The sequence below is a fragment of the Lupinus angustifolius genome, chromosome LG17 (genome assembly GCF_001865875.1).
Source record: "Lupinus angustifolius cultivar Tanjil chromosome LG17, LupAngTanjil_v1.0, whole genome shotgun sequence".
Lineage (NCBI taxonomy): Eukaryota > Viridiplantae > Streptophyta > Magnoliopsida > Fabales > Fabaceae > Lupinus > Lupinus angustifolius.
Genome location: NC_032025.1, coordinates 11,516,858 through 11,536,749, shown reverse-complemented (window position 1 = coordinate 11,536,749; position 19,892 = coordinate 11,516,858). Strand labels below are relative to the sequence as shown.

General features: G+C 35.1%; 1 protein-coding gene across 1 annotated transcript; it reads left to right on the top strand.

Annotated features, from left to right (window-relative positions):
* Nucleotides 1,113-7,868, top strand: LOC109331506 (26S proteasome non-ATPase regulatory subunit 1 homolog A-like). The gene is made up of 13 exons (XM_019566046.1): nucleotides 1,113-1,427; nucleotides 2,125-2,194; nucleotides 2,474-2,579; nucleotides 2,747-2,858; nucleotides 2,952-3,120; nucleotides 3,585-4,057; nucleotides 4,167-4,302; nucleotides 4,403-4,648; nucleotides 4,741-4,961; nucleotides 5,043-5,301; nucleotides 5,415-5,647; nucleotides 5,753-6,272; nucleotides 7,183-7,868. Exons 1-13 carry the CDS (start codon nucleotides 1,282-1,284, stop codon nucleotides 7,507-7,509), a joined length of 3,018 nt encoding a protein of 1,005 aa, XP_019421591.1. The 5' UTR covers nucleotides 1,113-1,281; the 3' UTR covers nucleotides 7,510-7,868.

Sequence of the window (19,892 nt, the reverse complement as noted above, 5' to 3'; positions counted from 1 at the left end):
ACATAAACATATTAGTTTTTATGATTAACTATTATCAGAGGATAAATATTATATACTACAAAATAGTTTGGAATTCATTTAACTTTATTAAACATCTATTTTCTTAGAAAGAACGCTCACGACTTTTAAGTTCTTAGGGATACTACATGTAGAATTTGATTTGCATGAATTGAATAAATTATTAACAGCACGCAATTGCATGGATAAATTTTCATATGTATAAATTAATTTCTTGCATAATAATTTTCCACTACACTGATAATAAATTAATAACAAGAAGTTAGAAAAATGACAGTTTGAAAATGAAAAAAACCCACAAGAAATTAAAGAAGAAACATCAAAGTCACCATGTACCAACGGGGCGTTGGTTCAAGTGGTACATGCTTGATTCCCCTTAAGCAAAAACCCGGGTTCGAGTTTTGTGGATGGAAAAAATACCCGTAGAGAGAGTTAGCCTCACTTACCTCCAGTGCGAAGATACATGTGGGAAACAAAAAAAAAGTCACCATGCATGTCTTACTCCTAGTCCATGTACGATTTTAGTTATTTTTATTAAACTTTCATCCCACTCTTAATAACAATACTAATTAATCTATTATTTTATATAGAAAATTATTAATTAAACAAAGTAATCTTATTTTATTTTAATTTTTATTAGGAAAATTATATTTTCACCTTACATTATATTTATGTTATATTTGTAAAACTAAATTTAAAACCAATAACAATAGTTTTTTATATATATTTTTAACATTTTAATATATATATATACAAATTTTATTTATGAAAATATTTTTTAAATTCTATTTATACATAATTTTTGTTTATATCAATCTTAATCAATATCTATAATAATGAATTTATTACATTAGGAAAAATGTGGCCATATATGTAAAAAGCTAGTAATAATAAAAACAAAACAAAAATTTCCAATGACATAATATATTATAAATGATGAAATACCATCAAATAATTCTATTAAAAAAACAATATTAAATATGTACAAAAAAAAACCAATTATTTAATTAGGTCATTTTTCTTTTTGAATAAAGAAAAGGGCAATCATCACCCATAAAAAGGGGCAATTTGTTATATTTGATATTGAATAAGAATTGAATATGATACTTCTGCTGCTAATACTATAAATGGTAAAGAGAGTAAACTATATTTACTTCACTTTCTTCATACCATTCACCATTTTCTCATATCATTCTCCATTTCCCAAATTATTTTCCAATTCCCTAACCCTAACCCTAGCTATTCGAATTTGATACCGCAATCATGGCTCCGACGACGGTGAGTTCCGCTGGTGGGATGCTTGCGATGCTGAACGAGCCTCATCTCTCTCTCAAGCTTCATGCTCTCTCCAATCTCAACAATTTGGTTGATACCTTCTGGCCTGAGATCTCAACCAGTGTTCCTCTCATGTAAGCGTTATAATTGGTTTAGGGGTTTTATTTTGATTAGGGATTTTTCCTTCGATTTGGGTTTTTTGTTTGGTTATGAGTATGATTAAGGTTAAAGTTGTTTGCTTTCAATTGAAACTAGAATGCCCTTTTAGTTTCTGTGAATGTATTAGCCATCATTAGGTTTTAGTAGTAAAATTGTACTTGTTTAGGAATCCATTACTTTCATGTAGCCACTCACTTTCTATATACATTTATTAATAATAACCAGCAGTTATGTGTGTTCAAATCCCTACAATTATGCTCTGACCCTTTTCCATCCCTTTATCCACTATTCCCCACCTTGTAGAGGTCTTTTGGATCTAGGAAAAATTAACAATAAGCCGAAAGTACACCGACCTCTCCCGACTTTTGCCTTACTATGCTTCAAAAGTGCACTAATCTTCGGAGGTCACTAGTGAACACACCTTTTGAAACAAGAGGGATGCCAAGTGCAATTAAGCTAAAACTCAAGGGAGGTTGGTGTAATTTCCCTTTTAAATCCACGTGAAGTTTATTTATACTACAATTTGATGACTTTGTTATTGAAGCCTTCTGTCCTTTGTGGCTTGATAATGTATCCTTCTGTTATTTGGTTTAATTGAATCTTTGGTTTGCATAATTAGATATATGAATGTTGAAGATTTCAACCTGTTTTTTTGTTATACTTTTTAAACAGAGAGAGTTTGTATGAGGATGAGGAGTTTGATCAACACCAGAGACAACTTGCCGCACTTCTTGTGTCAAAGGTATTATTATCTTGCCATGCAGGAAACTTTGTGTTGTATCATTATCATTCGCTGAACTCATTTTATTGAATTAGCTCAGATGTCATGGTTTGTTTTTCATGATTTTTGAGTTATGATAAATAAATATCAGTTTTTCTTTCCTTTGATTTTACTTATCTTCTATAGCAGTCATCAGAGGTCATATGTTTTTATCACTACCATACCCTTTGTATTCTTAGATACTGAAGTTGGTTTCATGATTTGTCTTTAATAATATATTTTTTTCCATTCATCTTTCAGGTATTCTATTACTTGGGTGAACTTAATGACTCATTATCTTATGCCCTTGGAGCTGGTCCTCTGTTTGATGTTTCAGAGGATTCTGACTACGTGCATACTATTCTCGGTGAGAATTATTATCTGTTTAACTTATCTGTGAAATGTTATTCAATAATGTGATGGTATCTAGACCATGCTACTACTATCCTTTGGTCACTTTGAACGTGGTATTTGTGCTACTGTGCAATCATGATAAGTTCTAATAGAATTTTTTATATTTTGTTTTATCTTCAGCTAAAGCCATAGATGAGTATGCTAGTCTTAAGTCTAAGGTGGCAGAGTCAAATGATGAATCTGTTAAGGTGGACCCAAGGTTGGAAGCAATCGTGGAGAGAATGCTGAACAAGTATGTGTTCCATGTCCATCTTATGGTTGTGGTATCTAATTGTACCTTAATTGTTTTAGTTTCCTCACTTTTTGTTGTTTTCCCTTCATTTAGGTGTATAATAGATGGTAAATACCGTCAAGCTATGGGAATTGCCATAGAATGCAGGAGATTGGATAAACTAGAGGAAGCAATTACAAGGAGTGACAACGTTGAAGGAACTTTATCCTATTGCATTAATGTCTCTCACTCCTTTGTGAACCTTAGAGAATACAGACAGGAGGTAAGAGAATGAAGATGTTCTTTTTGTATTGAAGTCCTATACATGACATCCAATAACAACAACCATGTCTTTATTCCACTAGGTGGGATCGGCTTCCTATACATAATGTCCATCTTGTTAAATTTTCTTTTCTCTTTACCACCCTTCAAATTTGGTTACAAGGTTGTATTCTATCATGATTTCCATTTCACATGGACCTTTGATACTCAATTGGATTCTCGACTGTGGTACTGAAATGAGATGGACTTTTGGCCTTCTGTTCAGGTTTTTCCATCAAGAAAGTTGAAGATCTGAAAAATATTCTATGAAATTGAAGCTGTAAAATTGTATAGAGTGAATAAAATTTGTTCTTTGACGACTTGTTGGCTTGTGGCCTGACCCGTGTAGTTTGCAAAATATGAGAAAGATTTTAACAATGGTGATCCTGACATAAGTCGACATTGATCCTTGTTCTTTCTGTCCAGGTTCTCCGTCTCCTTGTGAAAATATTTCAAAAGCTTCATTCACCTGATTACCTGAGCATTTGTCAGTGTCTTATGTTCTTGGATGAGCCAGAGGGTGTTGCAAGCATATTGGAAAAGCTCTTACGTTCTGAAAACAAAGATGATGCTCTTTTGGCATTTCAAATAGCCTTTGATTTGGTAGAAAATGAGCATCAAGCTTTTCTTTTACATGTTAGAGATCGCCTTACATCACCAACGTCTCAGCCTTCAGAATCTGCACCACCAAAACCCAGTGACGCAGATTCTACTCAGAATGCTAGTGTCAGTGGAGCAGATGATGTTCAAATGACAGATGATGATTCGTCTTCTGTTGTCAAGGTGCCTGAGGATCCAAGTGAAACCACGTATGCGGAGAGGCTAAACAAAATAAAGGGAATTTTGTCTGGGGAAACTTCAATACAGTTGACTCTACAGTTCCTTTACAGTCATAACAAGTGAGTCGATTTTCTTTAGTCATATTAGTACATCATTTCCTTGCTGGTATTTACTGTCATGAGGTAGTATGTCAGTTCTTATTACTGCTTGGCTGTAATTTGCATTTAGATCTGACCTCCTCATTCTGAAGACAATAAAGCAGTCCGTGGAGATGAGGAATAGTGTCTGCCACAGTGCAACAATATATGCCAATGCAATAATGCATGCTGGAACCACTGTGGATACTTTCCTGAGGGAAAACTTGGTCAGTTATTTATAGCTCATTTTTACCTTTATTTCCTCCTTCCCCATGCCAGTGATTTTCCTTACAGTTTGACTGCTTTCCTACTGTTGAATATTTGTAGGATTGGTTAAGCAGAGCTACTAATTGGGCCAAATTTAGTGCAACAGCTGGTCTTGGTGTTATCCATAGAGGTCATTTGCAGCAGGGAAGGTCACTGATGGCTCCTTATTTGCCTCAAGGTGGGGCTGGTGGTGGTAGTCCATACTCAGAGGGTGGTGCTCTCTATGCCCTTGGTCTTATTCATGCTAACCACGGAGAGGGTATCAAACAATTTCTTCGTGATAGCCTGCGCAGTACTACTGTTGAGGTGATCATAAAAAATAACTTTGCTCTTTTGTAGAATACAAGTATAATTATTAATTAGCCTATTGTTATATTTAATGTGAATTTTATGGGCAGGTTATTCAACATGGTGCATGTCTAGGTCTTGGATTGGCATCCCTAGGAACTGCTGATGAGGATGTTTATGAAGAAATAAAAAATGTTCTCTACACTGATAGTGCTGTTGCCGGCGAAGCTGCTGGTATCAGCATGGGCTTACTCATGGTTGGAACAGGCAGTGATAAGGCAAATGAGATGCTCACTTATGCACATGAGACACAGCATGAGAAGATTATTAGGTAATGGTGTTTCACTTGCAAGGTGTTAAACCACTGCCTCTCTTGCTTTGATACTTACGTAGTTGTTTATTATTGTTTCAGGGGGTTAGCATTAGGAATAGCTCTTACTGTTTATGGAAGAGAGGAAGAAGCAGACACTTTGATTGAACAGATGACTAGGGATCAGGATCCGATATTGCGTTATGGTGGCATGTATGCTTTGGCCTTGGCTTATAGCGGAACAGCAAACAATAAGGCCATTCGCCAGTTACTGCACTTTGCTGTGTCTGATGTGAGCGATGATGTCAGGAGGACTGCGGTTCTAGCATTAGGGTTTGTACTGTACTCTGATCCAGAGCAGGTTAGTACAATCCTTTTCATTTTATTTTCCCTTCTGAATTTATTCTTCTGTGGTTGTATGCTTTCTTGGATAAATGTGTTGATATGCGCAGTGCTACATTCCTACTATTGCAGACTCCACGGATTGTTTCCCTCCTATCAGAGTCTTACAATCCACATGTTCGATATGGAGCAGCTCTTGCTGTGGGCATTTCCTGTGCGGGTACAGGTCTCAGTGAGGCTATATCTTTGCTAGAGCCTTTGACATCAGATGTCGTTGATTTTGTGCGTCAAGGTGCACTCATAGCAATGGCTATGGTCATGGTTCAGACTAGTGAAGCTAGTGATTCACGTGTTGGAACATTTAGGTAGGGCATAAACTTGAGCATTAAGGCAATGCATTTCTTGTTTTCTTACATTCACTGTGTTCTAGGCTATGTATTTCTTGTTTTCTTACATTCATTTTATTCTAGGCGACAATTGGAGAAAATTATTCTGGACAAGCATGAGGATACCATGAGCAAGATGGGAGCAATTCTGGCCTCTGGAATCCTTGATGCCGGTGGTAGAAATGTGACCATAAGGCTTCTCTCAAAGACCAAACATGATAAAATTACTGCAGTGGTTGGTCTTGCAGTTTTCAGCCAGTTTTGGTATTGGTACCCTCTTATTTATTTCATAAGCTTGTCTTTTTCACCCACGGCCTTAATTGGTCTGAATTATGATCTCAAGTCTCCAAAGTTTGAGTTCTTATCACATGCAAAGCCTTCACTTTTTGAATACCCTAAGCCTACCACTGTTCCCACAACTACATCGGTTGTGAAACTTCCCACTGCTGTCCTGTCTACATCAGCTAAGGCCAAAGCTAGGGCGAAGAAAGCTGAAGAACAGAAGGCTAATGCTGAAACATCATCTGGGTCTGACTCTACGTCAGCTGCTACTAGTGGTGGGAAAGGAAAGTCTTCCAGTGAGAAGGATGGAGATTCCATGCAGGTAATGGGTTTTCTGTTGTTTTTAGTAATGAACCTTTCTAAATTCCTGCCATTAGATGACTGTTAAGAGGAAAATTAAAAGTTGAGGTTGGAATTTTCTTTTCATTGCTTGATATCATGCAACTTAGGTCTTAAGAGTATCCCTCGTTTTCTTCCCCAACATTTTGTCTAGAGGATGGAATTGATACTGATTTCCCTTGCGGCCTTGCCCTTCCAACTTTTTTGTCATCTGCAATTTTGCAATATGTTCAACAGGGCGACCCAAATTATTTGTTGCTGATATTTTGTTTCACATGGGGATTCCGAAGGTTGAGAGTTTTCACGAGTAGCATCAAGTTGATATCTTTTTCGCTAAGCACTGTTGCTTACAGTTGTCTGTTATTGAATGCTATTTTGTTGGTTACAAAGGTGGTCTAAGGCATGGTATAGTGAGGGGAAGGGTTGGCTGAATTGCTAGCAAAATGACTTGGTTGTGATTTGATATACTTGAACTACGACTCTTGGGCTGGATGCTAATATATTTGCATGTGGCCATGTGGGGCTTGATGGTTTATAATTTTCACTTTCAATGCGAAAGTATCGGGAGTTGTTATGGTACCCAAAACTGAAGGTGAGATGTCAAACAATTGGTGGTTGTTGGTTTTATCATAAATCTCTGCAACTTCATTTAATATAGTCAACAACAGTAATTGTTTGACAACTTACCTTTTGCACCAGCTTCCTTGAAATATAGATGGGTGTCAGAGGACTAGAGTAATCATCAAAAGTAATTAAAAATTAGACACAGTGTTATTGATAACTGTATGTTGTCAAATACATGGTTTTTTACACATGTATGTTTCAGATTAAATATCTACTTTTATATCTGTATACATAATGGGATTTTTACCGCTTCCTTTATCCTTTTCAAGATTGATAGCTCAACGGAGAAGAAATCAGAACCTGAGCCTTCTTTTGAGATTCTGACAAATCCAGCAAGGGTGATTCCTGCTCAGGAGAAGTTCATCAAATATATACAGGACAGCAGATATGTTCCAATTAAGTTAGCTCCTTCAGGATTTGTGCTTCTTAAAGACTTGCGTCCTACCGAGCCTGAAGTGCTCTCTATCAGTGACACACCATCAACTGCCGCATCAGCTGCTGCTGGCGAATCAGCAGTCGGATCGCAGAGTTCTGCATCAGCGATGGCCGTGGATGATGAACCACAACCCCCTCAACCATTCAAGTATACCTCATGAGCTTGGTCCAGAGGAGAGAGGAGGTACATGAATGGTTGGAGTCACTACCGCACAGTCTGCACTACATGCTACTATGAATGTTTTGCTCCATTATCTGTGAACTGTTTCTTTCTATATCCAAAGTGGGGTAACAGAACAGTGTGAGGCCAATCTGAAGTATTTAATGTGTTTTTATGGTATCCCATTTGTATTTCAATTTTCTCTGATTACTTGTCACTGAATGGGGCCAAGGACTCTGTAGAGCAGTGACACTGTTAAGAGTTAATTTCTTTTTGAAAAGTGTTGTTCTTTTCATTACATTGGCAATCACGTGTTTCTATAATCTATAGTGGGATTTAAGCTCATGTATCTCTGATTCATATATTACTCTGTAGTTGTGCTATTACACTTTGACCCCATCACACATTTACCTACACAATGCAAATATGTTCTTCAGTTTTTCTTAAGGTTTTTCATTTGTCATATGTAAACTACGAAATGTGAATGTACTCAGATATCTGATTTTTCTTTTGGTTTGTAAGACTAACAGTGGAGATTGTCAAAATTACAACATTGTGATCTTAATTGTGATGAACTGAAATGATCAAAAGAGTAAGGCAATGAGGTGGGTCGGTCACATGGTTTTTTGGTCTCATTTTCTGTCTTTCTCCAAACAAGGAGATTTTAGAAAATCCTCCATTTCTCTTCAACCAAACTTATTAGCGATAGCCATTTGTAGGCATTGCCACTTGCTACATTTTTACTATGCTTTGTTTGGTTGAAGAGTAAAAAAATAAGAGAAGAGAGAAAGATGAGAAAGGAGAAAGAAGGATGTGAGAAATAGAATAGATTTTTTGTATTGTTTGGTATGAGAGAAAAAGAAAAGAAAGATAAGAGAAAGAGGTAGATATAAATTTTGGAAGGACTAAAATATCATAGAATAAAAAGAATTTGAAAAAATGTTTTATTACTAATTAAAAATTTAAGAATTATAATTTAAAATTTATTGTAATTTCAAATTTTAACTTTAAACAATAATTTTGAAGTAAGAAAATCTAAAAAAATAATAGTGGAAAAATTTATATAAAAACAATAATATAATATAGAGTAATCAAAGTTATTATTTTGTCATTTCACCGGTTCTCTCAATCTCTCATCACATATGTAGAGAATTCTTTTGTAGCTATTAGGGATAGAATGCTAAGCGGAAGCACAAGATCATATCAATTAGGAACAAAAGAGAAACAAGTAAATGAGCAAGAAAATAATACACAAGATTTAACGTGGAAAAATCCCCTCAGTGTGAGAGGTAAAAAACCACTGGCGATTATGGGCAAAGTTTCACTATGTAAAAAAGGAGAGTACACCAAATCCTCTTATAGTAATGAGGACGAAGAACAATATTCTCTCACAAATACTCTTACAAATTGAACAAGAATTCTCACAAAAAATACGTTAACACTCCTGTGTTTTGTTGATGTTGCTGTGAAGATTTTATAATGAAAATTTGTGATATGCTAATATGCCATAACTCTTGCGCTTTTATAGTAGAAGAATAACCTTAGACTTGGTGGCCAAACTTGAATAGCTGGAAGGGCAAGCTTGAATTTCTTGGAGAGCAAGTTGGCATGCTTGGAGAGCAAGCTTTGAAAAAGCTTGTGAAAAAAATCTTCCAAGTAGTATATGAGAGCCACAATATCTCAACAATCTCCACCTTGACTCAAATTTGATAAGTTTCTCATCGCCAAATAAAGCCCCGAAGGGCACTCAAATAATGTAGAGACCAACCAAGTCCAGGTAATGCTGAAACTTGGTATTTGGAAGTGCCTTTGTAAGCATATCTGCTGGATTCTCTCATATGTGAATATTTTCCACCATAATTTCACCAACACTAACAATATCTCAGATAAAGTGATGTTTTACATAAATGTGTTTGGTCTTGTCATGTCATGGTAATGATTATTCTTGGTCAAATGAATAGCAATTTGACTATCACAAAACACTGTAAAAACACCTTGCATTAAACCAAGTTCGTTTACCAAACCTCAAATCCAAATTCACTCACTCTATTGCTGAAATATATTATGCTTCAGTCGTAGACAATGCAACAATGGACTGAAGAGTAGCTTTCCAGTTGATAACACTATTATAGAGAGTAAAGATGTAACCATAAATAGATCTCCTTCTATCAATGTCGCCACCATAATCTGAATCAACATAACCTACAACATCATCGGTTGTAGCCTTACTTTTGTGAAATACCATGCCAATTCCAGAAGTACCTTTTAGATACGAAAAATCCACTTTACAACACTCTAGTGATCCTGGCTAGGATTATGCATATACCGACTCATCTTGCTTACAACATATGCTAAATCAGGTCTAGTGCACACCACAACATACATAAGACTACCAACTACACTAGCATAAGGAATATGCGACATATGCTACATCTCTTCCTCTGTGTGGGCAAAGATCCGAAGATAACTTAAAATGTGCAGTAAGTTGAGTAGAAACAGGTTTGCAATCATTCATATTAAACCTTTCAAGCACTCTCTCAATATATGTCTGTTGAGATAAGAACAATTTACCAGCTTGACGATCCATGTGAATCTCCATACTAAGAATTCTCTTGGCTGCACGTAATTCCTTCATCTCAAACTCATTATTGAGTTAAGTTTTTAATTTCATGATCAGAGACTTGTCACGTGAAGCAATTAACATATCATCAATATAAAGTAACAAGTGTATGAAAGATCCATCTGGAAATTTTTGGAAATAAATACAGTCATCAAATTGACTCTTGCAATAACCTTGCCCAATCATAAAGGAATCAAACCTCTTGTACCACTGTCTGAGAGCTTGTTTAAGACCATATAAAGATTTCTTCAATCGGAAGACAAGATGTTCCTTCCGAGGAACAATAAATCCCTCGGGTTGTTCCATATAAATTTCTTCTTCTAGCTCTCCATGTAGAAAACTTGTCTTTACATCAAGTTGCTCTAACTCTAAATCAAATAAAGCAACAAAAGTAAGCAAAACACGATGGAAGTATGACGAACAACATGTGAGAATATCTCGTTAAAGTCAATACCTTCCTTTTGATTAAAGCCTTTAACAACTAGTCGTACTTTGCATCTTGGATCTTCAACCTCGGGAATGCCATCATTGTTCTTATAGACCCATTTACATTTCAATGGTCATTTGCCTTTGGGAAGCTCTGTCAAAGCCCAAGTACCATTCTTATGAAGACTTTCAATTTCTTCATTCTTAGCCACTAGCTACTATGAGGAATAAACACAAGAAACAACTTCTGCATAACTGGCAAGTTCAACACCATCATATACCTCTTGTGCAACTGACAATGCATAAGCAATTAAATTATCACCATCAGTGTATCTAACTGACATTTTAATTAGTCTTTTGGTTCTGTCTCGGGCAATACAATAATCATCATACTGTTGTTGAATAGCAGAAGTGGTACTATCATAATTATCAACATAATGATCATCAATGCCAGATTGATTTGTAGAGGAAGATGGAACATAAAAATTAGGAGCTGTAGGCTTCACTATCAACTCCACCTTCTCGCTAATACCTTGCAGATTACCTGTACTAGTAGAAGAAGACACGACAAATTGTTTTCTATAAGATAATAATGCATCCTCATTGAAATTCATATATCTGCTAAGAATTAACTTTCATGACTTTGAATCAAAACGCCATAAGCGATATCCTTTAGATTCAGATGCATAACCAAGAAATATGCACTCAATAGCTCATAGAGTTAATTTACCACCATTAACATGTGCATAACCAGAACATCCAAAGATTCTTAAATTGAAATAATCAACATGATTACCTGACCAAATTTCTTCTGGGATTTTGAAGTTAAGTGTTGAGTGTGGAGAACAGTTGACCAAGTAACATGCAGTAGATGCTGCCCGACCCAAAATTCACGTCGATACCATAACCCAACATTTGAGAGCATACACCGAGCTCTCTCAAGAAGATTCATGTTCATCCGTTATTTAACACCATTTTGATGGGGATTCCTTGAAATGGTTTTGTGTCTAACAATACCATTATTTGTGCAGAACTCATTAAACTCACTGTTGGAGAACTCTAATCCATTGTCTATTCTTAGCTTCTTCACTTTCTTCTCTGTCTGGGTTTCAACAAGAGTTTTCCACTTCTTGAAAGTGGAGAATGTCTCATTTTTATGCCACAGAAAATAAACCTAAACCTTGCGAGAAAAATCATTAATGATGGTCATCGTATAACGCTATCTCATAAGTGCCAAAAATACCTAATTTTCATATACTTTTTATGACACTTATCCTATGCAAAAATGTGAAAACCAACTTAAATTCAACATTTTTAGATAAATTTTGTATTATTGGATAATATAATTTTTGATCACCTGTCCAAGTTTACCTTGAATTTTCTAGGATATTGATTAATTCAAAAGAAAGCCAAGAATTCATGCCAAATCACAAGCAAAGAAGTCCAAAAGGAAATGCTCAAAAGAAACAAGCTAAGTACGACATGTTGTGTGCTTATGCTTATCACCAAAAAGATGACTTATGCTTGAAGAAATGTATCTTTCTTCACCATGAAGAAACCCAAGCTAGGTATGCAAAGCAAAGCATAAACTCAAAATCTTACATAGACTTGAAAAAATCATGCCAAAAGTGTCAAGTAACCAACTAAAACCAACTGAAGAAATCACGGAACAAAGGTTGCTTCGACATGAAGAAAGGTTGGTACCTTCACCATGAAGAAAGGCTGGTTCCTTCCTTCATCATGAAGGAACCAAGCAGCTGGGCATGGGTCAAGGTCAAGCTAGGCGGCTAGACAGGTCAAAAACCTAGCCATGAAGAAATCTTGGCCAACTCATCAAGCAACTTGCCTATGCTTTACTTGAAGGCCAAACACATGACCTCATGCATGGCATATGTTCTGAACAAGCAAGTAGGAGGTGTCACCATGCATGTAACCTAGCCCACAATAGGCTGTCCAAGCTAGCTGCCCAAGATGGGACAAGCTATTGACCCACCAGTGAGCTAAGCGGACATGAAGGAGAGCTAGACGGTCTAGAATGCCTATAAAAGGCACCTTCATTTCTTCACTTTAACACGTTGCAAGTACATTGTACATACCATTTTTCTTCTCATTTTCGGTTCTCTCTCGTTTGAGAGTGTTCTTAGGTTATTTTTAGGCTTTTAGTTCATAGAAATTCAAAGGGAATGAAGTTGGCAAATGAGGTGCAAAAACATGATTTTGTAACCTCATTTGGAATCAAAAGTATCTCATCCTTGGATAGATGGCTCATGCTCCTACATATTGATTTGGATTATGGTGTAAGGTTATTTCCTATCTTCATTTGTATCATACTTTGATTTCAATACATTCAAGTTATTACTCTTTGGTTAAGTTTTGATTTTTTAATCTTAATGTGGTTTTAGCTTGATCACCTAAAACTTGATTTAAAGATCCAAAAATGTTTTTTCTTAAAGTGTTGACAAGTGAACTAAAAAGTATAACCTACACCTTAGTTCCCTTGCCACATCTAGCATCTATTTTAAGCAACTTATGTTCAAGGCTAAATGATGTTAATGGAGCCTGAAGTAGGGCGTGACAACCTACTATGACAAGTGGCACTTAACTATTGTTTAGTGTATTACATAAGGTTTGAAAATCATCTTATCATTCTAGGACACTAGATGAAGGATTTAGAAGTGGTGTGTGAAATTAACTGAAAGTATAACACATAAGTTGTAATGTTTTCAAAATCATATGAGTCAAGAAATAATTTCACCTTTCAAATCAATTTTCCCTTCTTGAATTTGTAAATAGTTAGTTCTTTACTTTTTCATGTTTCTTAGTTCATAAAATCACAAAAACAACTTTAATTGTAACTTTATTACTTTTGATGAGTACATTTCTATTAGGCAATTCTTTATGGTTCGACATAACCCTATACTATACTACAACTGAATCTTGAAAGAGATACAAATGTAAAATAATAAAGTGTTAACTTATAAATTTTATTTGTTGATAAGAAAAAGAAACCTTGAATCAAAGTGAAATTTAATTCATAAATTGTATATTTGTGAAAAGGAAAAATACACAATTATAATGAATAATCTAACTGCTAGCTTTTATTTTTAGTCATTTACATTTCTGCAACTAACATTTATTTTGTGTCATTTAAATTCTGCAACTAACATTTATTTATTGCTTTATTTATTTATTCTTTATCAACCTTCCTTGAGCAAGTAGTTCAATTAATAAAGGAAAACTAAAATAAATATCACTCATTATCACTTGTGTTAATTTGCTAAACTCATATCATTACACCGACATTGGAATTAATCCAACAAAGTCGAGATGATATGAAATTGTTAATAATTTAATAAAGCTAAGTTTTTGATTAAAGGAACATTATTGAAACCATTATACCGGCATTGGAATTTATTCCAACAAAGCCGAGATGGTGAGCAAAGAATCAACCTGTCATTAAATAAAATAATCAAAAACTTGTTGCCTCAAAATAAAGCAAGCATCGAAAACAATCTTTCAACACCATCCTCCATAGGAAGGAACTTTAGAAGGCCCCCAAAGGTCAGAATGGATATAATCAAGAATACCTTTGGTACGGTGAGTTGTAGTGGAGAAACTTACATTTTTATGTTTTCCAAAAATATAATGTTTGCAAAACTCCAACTTAGTGATTCCATGTTTACCAAGATGACCTTGTTTGCTCAAAAGATGCATGCCTTTTTCACTCATATGGCTCAAGCACATATGCCATAATTTTTTGATATCATTATTAGGCGTAGAAGAAGATACAACTGTTGAACTTGTCATAACAGATCCTTGCAAGACATATAAACTACCAATTTGGTTAGCTTTTAATAATACCAGAGCACATTTTAATGTTTTTAGAACTCCACCTTGAGCTGAATACATGCATCCAAGAGACTCTAGGGTGCCAAGAGAAATCATGTTCCGCTTCAAATCTGGAATATAGCGAACATTAACCATGGTTTTGACAACACTATCATGTGTCTTGATCTGAACTGTACATATTCTTGCAACTTTGCATTCAGGATCATTGCCACCAAAACAACACCACTATCAACATGTTCAAAAGTGGTGAATAAGTCCTTATAAGGACACATATAAAAAGTACATCCAAAATCAAGAATCCATTATTTTTTACTCCTCTTATTAGAAGAGACAACAAATAAAAGAATACCACCGTCAATTTCTTCAATTTTAGCAGCTTCAAGGGATGGTTGAAGTTTTCCCTTCTCCTATTTTTATTGTTTTTTCTTCAAGATAAAACAATCAGGAATACCATGCCCTAGTTTGTTGCAATAGCATCAGGTTTTGTAGGATTTGTGTCCCCTGGATTTGGATTTGAACTTTTTGTAACTAGTTCTCCCATTTTCTTGAGTTCAACCTCGAAAACTTAAGCTCTCACTCTTGTCCATAGAATTAACTTCAACATCAATTTTTTTATTTGGACAATAAATTAGATTTAATATCTTCAAAGGATGAGATACCATTGTTTCCAAACAACATGATTTGTTTGAAGTGTTTATAGGTAAAAGGTAAAGAGACAACCAATAAAACTACTTTGTCTTCATCTTCAATATTAATATCAATATTTTGCAGATCCAAAATAATATAATTAAATTAATGAAGATGAGTTTGAATAGGATTACCTTCAACCATATGAATGGTATATAATCGTTCTTTGAGACGAAACTTGTTTGTGAGGCTCTTAGTCATGTATAAAGTTTCTAACCTCAGCCACAAAGCCGTAGTGGTTTCTGTTAGAAATTTATAATTTCTAATTATGGTGGGCATCATATATTTTATACAATGATATCAACTATTTATTTCCGAAGTTAAATTATAAGTGATCTAATTACTGACACCCCTTAGATTTCTAAAAGTTGATAATGGATATGAGCTTAATGGGTGGATGCCCATCAGGTTAACCCATAGGGGATAATGAGAACCCTATAAGTTAACGCATAAGGAAGGTTATGGTTCCCAACACACCAAATCAAATTCAGTTTTTCCTTCTCCCCATCAGAGTGAAAACACAAGTCCCAAGAAGAATCAGAGATTTGGTTCAGGAAGACCATCATACCAAAACCCCTATCAGAAATGTAGATCATAGGAGCACATCCAGGAACTTGGATTCATGTATGACATTGCACCCTTTGTTTTATGAGTGTGAGAATCATGAGATTCAAGATATTTGGTCGGTGTTTCACCGATCATAAGGAATTCCCAACAAGTGGTATTAGAGCATAAGTTTTGAATTTTTATGATTCTCCATGAATGTGTTTTCCCCAAATTTTGTATGAACCCTAAGTTTAATTTGGGGATTTTATGTTTCCGCTATCATGTTAAGAAACTCGTAATTTTCAATATTAAGTATTTATTTTTCATCAAACATGTTCTATGGAAAATAATTCCTTTAATTTCCTTTATGATTCAAACCTCTGAAATGTTCTGCAAAATAATTCCTTTAATTTTCATTACATGGCGAGACTCAAAACCCACGTGCCTTGAAGTCAATAAGGAATGTATGAATTAAATACCTATATTTTGCATGTTTAGGGGACCATTAGTACCCCTATGAAGTCCCAATACGTCACAAATACGGGAATACATGATTTTTTTTTTTAATTCTGAGGTTGAGTAACTGTACAAAATTATGTGGATTTGAGTAAAAAAAAATTTATAATGGACCATATTGTTTTTTTGTCTTGTAATTATTTTGAATTAATTGATGCAATATGTTGTCAAAGTAACTCTATTGTGGAAATTAATTAAATTACATAGATGAGTATGAGATTATTTATGCGAATTATGTTCGGCCCAAAGGAAGACACAATTTGGCCAAATAATAACATACATGTGATGATAAATATGTAAAAATTATAAAGTTTTTTTTCCCATGTGAATAATAGTCGCTCCAAAGAAATGCTATTGTTTGACAGAACTAATTGTTAATATTTGACCATTACATTGAGAGTATCACTTAAAAATTAATTTCTCTGTCCAAAGACTAGAAATTGATGTTGTGTTAGGTATCTTGTGATGGGTCCATTATGTGAACATGTCTTATTTTTTATATATATTACATGACTTGTTTGTTTATATTTGAATATGTTATTAATTCTTTGTTATATGGATTCAATGTCTTTTACCAATGTTGTAATTTTTTCTGCTCAAATTAGTAACATCCCATTGCTGAATGTGACAAATTTTAAGGTCTGGAAGGAAGACGTAGAAATTATTCACGGCTGTATGAATTTGGATCTGGCACTTCCTGTGGAGAAATCCATTTCCACTGCGGAAAACCTCGATGAGGCTAAAATTGAGAAATAGGAACGCTCTAACCGAATGTGCCTGATGATCAAGAAACACTCTATTCCAGATGCGTTTCGGGGCTCTATATCTGAGGGTGAAAGTGCAAGGAAGTTCCTTGAAGAAATAGAACAATTCTTTGCCAAGAATGAAAAGGCGGAGACGAGTAGCCTTTTGGCTAAACTCATCTCCATGAAGTATAAAGGCAAAGAGAATATAAAGGAGTACATTATGAAGATGTCTAATCTTGCATCAAAAGTCAAGTCACTTAAGTTAGAGCTTGGTGATGACCTGCTCGTGCACTTGGTTTTGATCTCTCTTCCTGCACACTTTGGGCAATTCAAAGTGAGTTATAACACTCAGAAGGACAAATGGTCCCTTAATGAGCTTATATCTCACTGTGTGCAAGAGGAAGAGGGGTTGCAAAGAGATAAGGCTGGAAGTGCTCACTTGACTATGACCCCTCAAAATAAGAAAAGAAAGAGCAATAAGGGTGTTGTTAAAGGGCCTTCTCAATAAAAGAAATTGAAGAGTAATGAGGAATTTACCTGCTACTTCTGTAAGAAGCAAGGACACATGAAGAAAAAGTGTCCTAAATATGCCTCATGGCGTGTAAAGAAAGGTAAATTTCTAACTCTTGTTTGTTCTGAAATTAATTTGGCTTTTGTACCCAATGATACTTGGTGGTTAGATTTTTGTGCTACTACTCACATTAGTATCGCTATGCAGGATTGCCTATGGAGCCGACAGCCAAGTCATGATGAAAGATTCATCTTTGTGGGCGATGGAAAAAATGTTGCAGTTTAGGCTATTGGAACATTTAGATTATGTTTAAGAACTGGTTTTCATTTGGATTTATTTGAGACATTTGTTGAACCATCTTTTAGGCAGAATTTAATTAGTCTTTCCAGCTTGGACAAATTTGGTTTTTCTTGTTCTTTTGGAAATAATAAAGTTAGTCTCTATCAAAATTCAAATGTTGTTGGTTCTGGTTCTTTAATAGATAATCTGTATATGCTTAATGTTTCCATTTCCACTAATGAAATACTGCAAACAAATTCACGTGGTACAAAACGAAAATTAAAAGAGAATCCAGCCACCTTATGGCACAAGTGTTTAGGTCATATATCTAAACAAAGAATTCAAAGACTTGTGTCGGATGAAATTCTTGACCTTTTAGATTTATCAGACTTTGGGGTCTGTGTTGAGTGCATAAATGGAAAATAGACAAATAAAAGGAAGTTAGGTTTTGAAAGTGTTAAAGATGTCTTAGAACTAATACATACAGATATATGTGGTCATTTCCCTATGGCTTCTTGGAATTGACAACATTACTTTATTACGTTCATAAACGATTACTCTAGGTACGACTACCTATATCTTATACATGAGAAGTCCCAATCCTGAATATTTTCAAGTCTTTCAAGGTTGAAGTTGAACTTCAACTTGCAAAGAAGATTAAGGTTGTCAAATCTGACCGTGGTGGTGAATACTATGGCAGATATGATGGATCAGGAGAACAACGTCCATGGCCATTTGCGCTTTTCCTTAGAGAGTATGAAATTGTTCCGCAATACACTATGCCAGACAAACCTAGCATGAATGGTGTTGTTGAGTGATGAAACTGAACTCTTAAGGATATGGTGAAAAGTATGATTAGTCATTCTTCCTTACCAAAGTCGTTTTGGGGGGAAGCTTTAAAGACCACAATTTACATCCTTAATAGGGTGCTAAGTAAAGCAGTTAAAAAAACCTCATATGAGCATTGGACTAATAAAAGAGCAAGCTTGAAACACTTGCACATTTGGGGTTGTCCAGTTGAGGCGTGATCTTATAGACCGCATGAAAGAAAACTGGACTCTAGAACTGTTAGCTGTTATTTTGTTGGCTATGCTGAATGCTCTCGGGGCTGTAAATTTTATGATCCCACTTCAAGACTCTTTTTTGAGACGGGAAATGCAAGATTTCTTGAGGAAGTTGATTTTGGGAAGGAAGAGAACATAAGGAATGTTGTCTTTGAGGAGTTACTAATTGTGAACAAGTTCTTGTGCCTATTACCATTCAAGGAATAAATTCGATAATAGAAGATAATGTTCAGAATATTGTCACTGACAATATTTCAGAACAAGACAATAATGAGGTTCTCCCTCAAGTACCTATAGAACAAAATCAACAACCTCAAGAAGTAGAAGTGCCATTAAGGAAAGCTACTAGAGAGAGTGCAATTCCTGATGATTATATTGTATTTCTTCAAGAACATGAGGATGACATTGGGTAAACAGAAGATGATCCATTGAACTTTTGTCAAGCCATGAAAAGTTCTAACTCTCAAAAGTGGATCGATGCCATGAAGGATGAGAAGAAGTCTATGCATGATAATGACGTTTAGGATCTTGTAGAATTACCTGAAGGTGCGAAACCTATTGGTTGCAAATGGATATTTAAAACCAAGAGGGATTCAAAGGGTAATATTGACAGATATAAAGTTCGTCTAGTAGTTAAAGGCTTTACTCAGAAAGAATGCATTGATTATAAAGAAACCTTCTCTCTAGTATCTTCGAAGGATTCTTTTAGAATAATATTGGCACTAGTGGCTCATTTTTAAGATGGATGTTAAGACTACGTTTCTTAATGGTGACATTAAGGAAACGATATATATGGTGCAACCATAAAACTTTGTGTCAGTTAGCTCAAAGTCTATGGTATACAAATTAAAGAAATCCATCCATGAGCTTAAACAAGATTCTCGTCGCGTCAATGGAATCACAAATTTCATCAAGTTATTACCTCGTATGGTTTTGAGGCAAATAAAGTTGAAGATTGTGTATACCATAAGTTCAGTGGGAGTAAATTTATCTTCCTGGTATGATATGTCGATGATATACTGCTTGCTAGTAGTGATATGTGACTATTGAATGAGACCAAGAGATTTCTAACGAAGAATTTCGAAATGAAAGATCTTGGGGAAGCTGCTTTTGTATTAGGTATTCCGATACTGATAGATC